Below are 4,333 nucleotides of genomic sequence, written 5' to 3'. Positions count from 1 at the left end.
CAAAAAAATCACAACTACAAAAATATAAATGCAAGAAATAAAAAATTAAAAAAATTTGTAATTTTAAGCAAAAAATTTAAAAAAAAATTCTATCACAAAATAGAATGAGAATTGTATAAAAAAAATAAAAATTTGATAAATAGAAAATTAAGAAAAGAACACAAAAAATTGCATACAAACTGTTGTAAGTAAACACAAATGAAAACGTCGTCGAATTCAAGTGCAAATAATTTCGACTACTCAAGTCGTCCCGTCTATGAGAGTGAAGAAGAAGAACTACAACAACAACAACAGCAGCAACTAGTAGAGTTAAACGAAAGACAAGCCGAAAGTAGACAACAAATCATTTACGATACAAGAACGTTAAATGAACCAGAAACTGAAGCAGAACGTGAAGAATTCGTTGATACAGAACCACAAAGTTTAATTAAACACCAACAAAGAGAAAGAGAACAACAATCACAAAGAACAATTGTTTTCAATACAAAACAACAAAACTCCTCTTCTAGATCATTATCACCAACAACATCATCATCAACAACAACTGCAACAACTATTTTTGTTGAAGATTATAATCAGCTTCAACGACAATTTGTTGATAATTTAACGATAAAAACTAAAACTATTGTTGCAGCAGCTGATAGTGAAAGTGAAAATCTGTCACAACAACAGCAAGAAGTAAAAACTAATAATTTGAATTCAAATTTACAAATTAGTTCATCAACAGTTGCTGGTGACAATAATATTAATAATAGTGGTAGTGTTGTCATTTATATAGACGACAATAATTCAACTAGTGATAACAACAGCAATAACAACCGTAGTAGTAGCGACATTGTAACACATACTTACAGCAGCAGCAGTAACAACAACAGCACTAGTAATAAAATTTCTAGTGGTAACGACCTAAAGGAAACATCTGCAACATTGTCAAATAATATTCGTTATTCTACATCATCATCAGCAACATCTAAGAATAGATATCAGCAGCAACCTTTGTCACTGCAGAAGAGTTATTCTTTTAAGCGAAAACGAGAAACAACAGGTAAGTTTTAATTTTCCTTAGTTCAGTCAAGGAAATTTTGTATTATTGTAATTTTTACTTGTGAGTGGTATTCTTATTCTGTTTGTTTTGATATCTTTAGTGAGTGATTAAACAAACGTTATTGATTCTCTTATGTTGCGAACATTAAAATTAAGCTGGAAGTCCATTCCACTCGTTCTAGGATTTCTCGCATTCTAAGCGTTAGTCAAAAAGTAGGTTTATGTTTAAGGTTAAGAACGGTTATAAACTATATCAAATCCACTCGGTGATCACATAAGGTCTATTGTGATTCTCTTTGAAGAATAAAGATTTAAAGCAAAACATCACAACACGAAAAAAATATAGTTAAAGCGGGTAGATGAGTGAAAAACAGGTCCAATTCTCCAATGCAATAAAACCCATAAGATTTAATAAATAATTAATTAATAAAGAATGATTAAAACTAGTAGACTGCATGGGTTAAGTCGAGCAATTTCCACAAGTTTGCCATTTAACCTATTTCAATCTAAGATTCAGTATCGTAGAACATTGACATTTTATAGGCTCGGTCGTGTCTAATAGGGTTCTATAAATCGACTTTCGATTAATCGAAAAAAGTCGAAGTCGACTATTTTGTTCCAAAAAAGTCGATAACTCGACTATCTTCTGTGAAAAAAGTCGAAAAAGGTCGATAAGTCGAAAAAAGTCGAATAAAGTCGAAAAAAGTCCAAAAGTCAGAAAAAGTCGAAAACTCGAAAATTGTAGAAACAAGTCAAAAATAGTCGAAAATTTTAAAAAAGTGAAAAAAGGTCAAAAACTCTAAAATATTCGGAAAAACTAGAAAAAAGTCAAAAAATAGTCAGAAAAAAGTCGAAAGAAGTCGAAAATAGTCAAAAAGTCGAAAAAATCGAAAAGTCGAAAAATCGAAAAAAGTCGAACAGTACCGGCACCCAACACAACCTAATAGCTAATAGTCTTATAGTACATTTAAGAACATTTCTACAAGCTAATGCTCTTAGAGCAGCTTGTCTATTAACATAAATGATCACAACTGACCCCAGATCGATGTGACACTGATCATTAGTACCTCTGCTTGGGAGGCACTACATTCGTCAAGGAGTCTAAAGGACCACCGTTTTATGTTAATATCAGCGATATAGCTTATAGAAGAAATAGGAGCATTTCTTCTATCATGTCCGACGTGAATCATATAAAGTGAAAAAGTCGAAATAAAACTGATCTAATCAGTTTAGCCCTTAGTTAAATTTGGCAATTTTGGGGAGGACTTTTAGCTGGCAATATTTATAATTCAATATTAATTAATATTCACTAACTTTATATGAGACTTAGAAACACTTATTTGTTGTGCTTTAAGTTAATTGCATTCAAGATGTAATAAAATCTATTCGGCTTTTGTTTATTACAAAACTGTTTTTAACTTTTTGTAGTACCAGTAGATTTTTAATTAAAGAAAGTAAAAGTAAAAAATCTTTAAACACACTTGTCAATAGGGGTTTCCATTTTCAACTTCTGGGATTGGGATATATTTTAAAAGTATTCTCAGGATTTCTTAAATATTCGCGAGAAATAATGGTTTTTGTAAAATTTTTTAAACTAAAAGATTTAAATGTTGGAAAATTTGCAAAAATTGATTGACAAATTGGCGATTTCCAGGGAAAATCTATTTTGAAAATCGCTAAAAATGTTCAATAGAGCCAAATCTATATAATATCTATGTTTTCCTACAAAATGGGAAATGAAAAAAATCCTGGAAATCTCCCTGGATAAAAACTCTATTCCCAATACTTTTACGTCATGGATGGCAAAAAGACGTCAATAGTATAAAAAAATGCTGGAGCCAGATGAAAACAAAAATTTATTGTTATTAACCTCAACAAATAGTAAAATACTTTACAAAAACAAAAAGAACAAACATTTAAGACATAAAAAAAACCAACAAATGCTACAATTTTGCGTAACATCTTTTTTTTTGTAATAAAAGTGAATTGCAGTAAATAATACGTCCAGTAAATGAAAAAGAGAACAAAAATAACAAGGAAAGAAGGGCAGACAGGCAGGTGGAATGAAGAAAAGACAGACGATATAACTATAATGAATTAGACTTTATGGGAAGAAAAGAAAAACTTTAAAAAAGAAACAAAAACAATAAAATAGTAGAAGATAAAAATGAAACAATAATATAAAATATAAGTTATAAGGCGTAATAAACAAAATAACAACTAGGGTTTTTAAATTTATTGTTGTTAATACTTTTTTGTCAGACTGACGTACAAACATATTTGGAGGCCAGACAGAGAGAGAATTTTATTTACAAAAATAAACAACAAATAGTTATTTCCAAAAAAAAAAAAAAAACACTAACAAATAGACGTCAATAAAAGTGGCGAAGAAAGACAGAGAAAAAAATTTTAAATAAATAAACTTACAAATGAAAATAACACCAAACAACAACAACGCAACTGCCTAGAGATTAAAAAAAAGTATTAACAAAACAATTTTTTTTAAAGTACAAAATAAAAACAACCACAACAACTTGGAAATAAGTAGAAAATAAATATTAAACAAAAAACAAACTGATAGCAGGGCATAAATTTAAATATTAACAGCAACTACGACAACAATAAAGACAATAAACAAATTTAAATAAACTACAAAAACAACATCATAAAAATTTATAAAAAAAGAACCTTAATAATGCAAAAATTGGAATATTTAATAAAAAGAATTATTTAAATAATGGTGTTTTTGTGTTATCAACAAAAATAATTGTTATTATGAGCCGAGCGCATGTTATTGTCTGTTTATTAGGGTGGTTGTTTTTTTTTAATTTTGGCACTACTCAGGCATGAAATCGAAGTGCTTTATGTGAGTACCTGGCAAGTGGTACTTTTTCAACCACTGGGCAGAGCGCGAAGTCGACTTAAAATTGTCGTCGGCGGCGGCTGGGCTAAAATAATAAGCGGCGGCTTTAAGTCGGCTCAGAGCCTATCGTTTTTAGGAAATTTATGCTATAATAAATAAATTAAAAGTAAAATTATAACATTTGTATTAAAGAAATAGCGACGAATATCTTGTACGTTTTCAAAGTATAATTGTCCAACAATAATTCATTATGTTTTACAACCAAAAATAATTGGTCTTACATTCAGTCTATAGCATAGTAAATATCCAGAGAAAAACATTAAAAAATTTGAGTCGACTTAAGCCGCATGTTTCGGCGGCGGCTTAAGCAACTAAATATAGTTCGGCGGCGACTAAACGCCTACTCGAAGCCGGTCGACTTCGCTC

General features: G+C 30.0%; 1 protein-coding gene across 6 annotated transcripts in view; it reads left to right on the top strand.

The window, feature by feature from the left end:
• Window positions 1-43: 43 nt before the first annotated feature.
• Window positions 44-4,333, top strand: part of LOC111679355 (homeodomain-interacting protein kinase 2) — a 76,849-nt gene continuing 72,559 nt past the window's right edge. For all 6 annotated transcript variants that reach the window (XM_046950963.1, XM_046950962.1, XM_023440909.2 and 3 more), the window contains exon 1: window positions 44-1,045. In XM_046950963.1, coding sequence (XP_046806919.1) covers window positions 199-1,045 — 847 coding nt within the window. In that variant the 5' untranslated portion in view covers window positions 44-198. The remainder of the gene's footprint in view (window positions 1,046-4,333) is intronic.

Source organism: Lucilia cuprina, chromosome 5 (genome assembly GCF_022045245.1).
Source record: "Lucilia cuprina isolate Lc7/37 chromosome 5, ASM2204524v1, whole genome shotgun sequence".
Classification (NCBI taxonomy): domain Eukaryota; kingdom Metazoa; phylum Arthropoda; class Insecta; order Diptera; family Calliphoridae; genus Lucilia; species Lucilia cuprina.
This window is presented reverse-complemented; position numbering and strand designations above follow the sequence as displayed.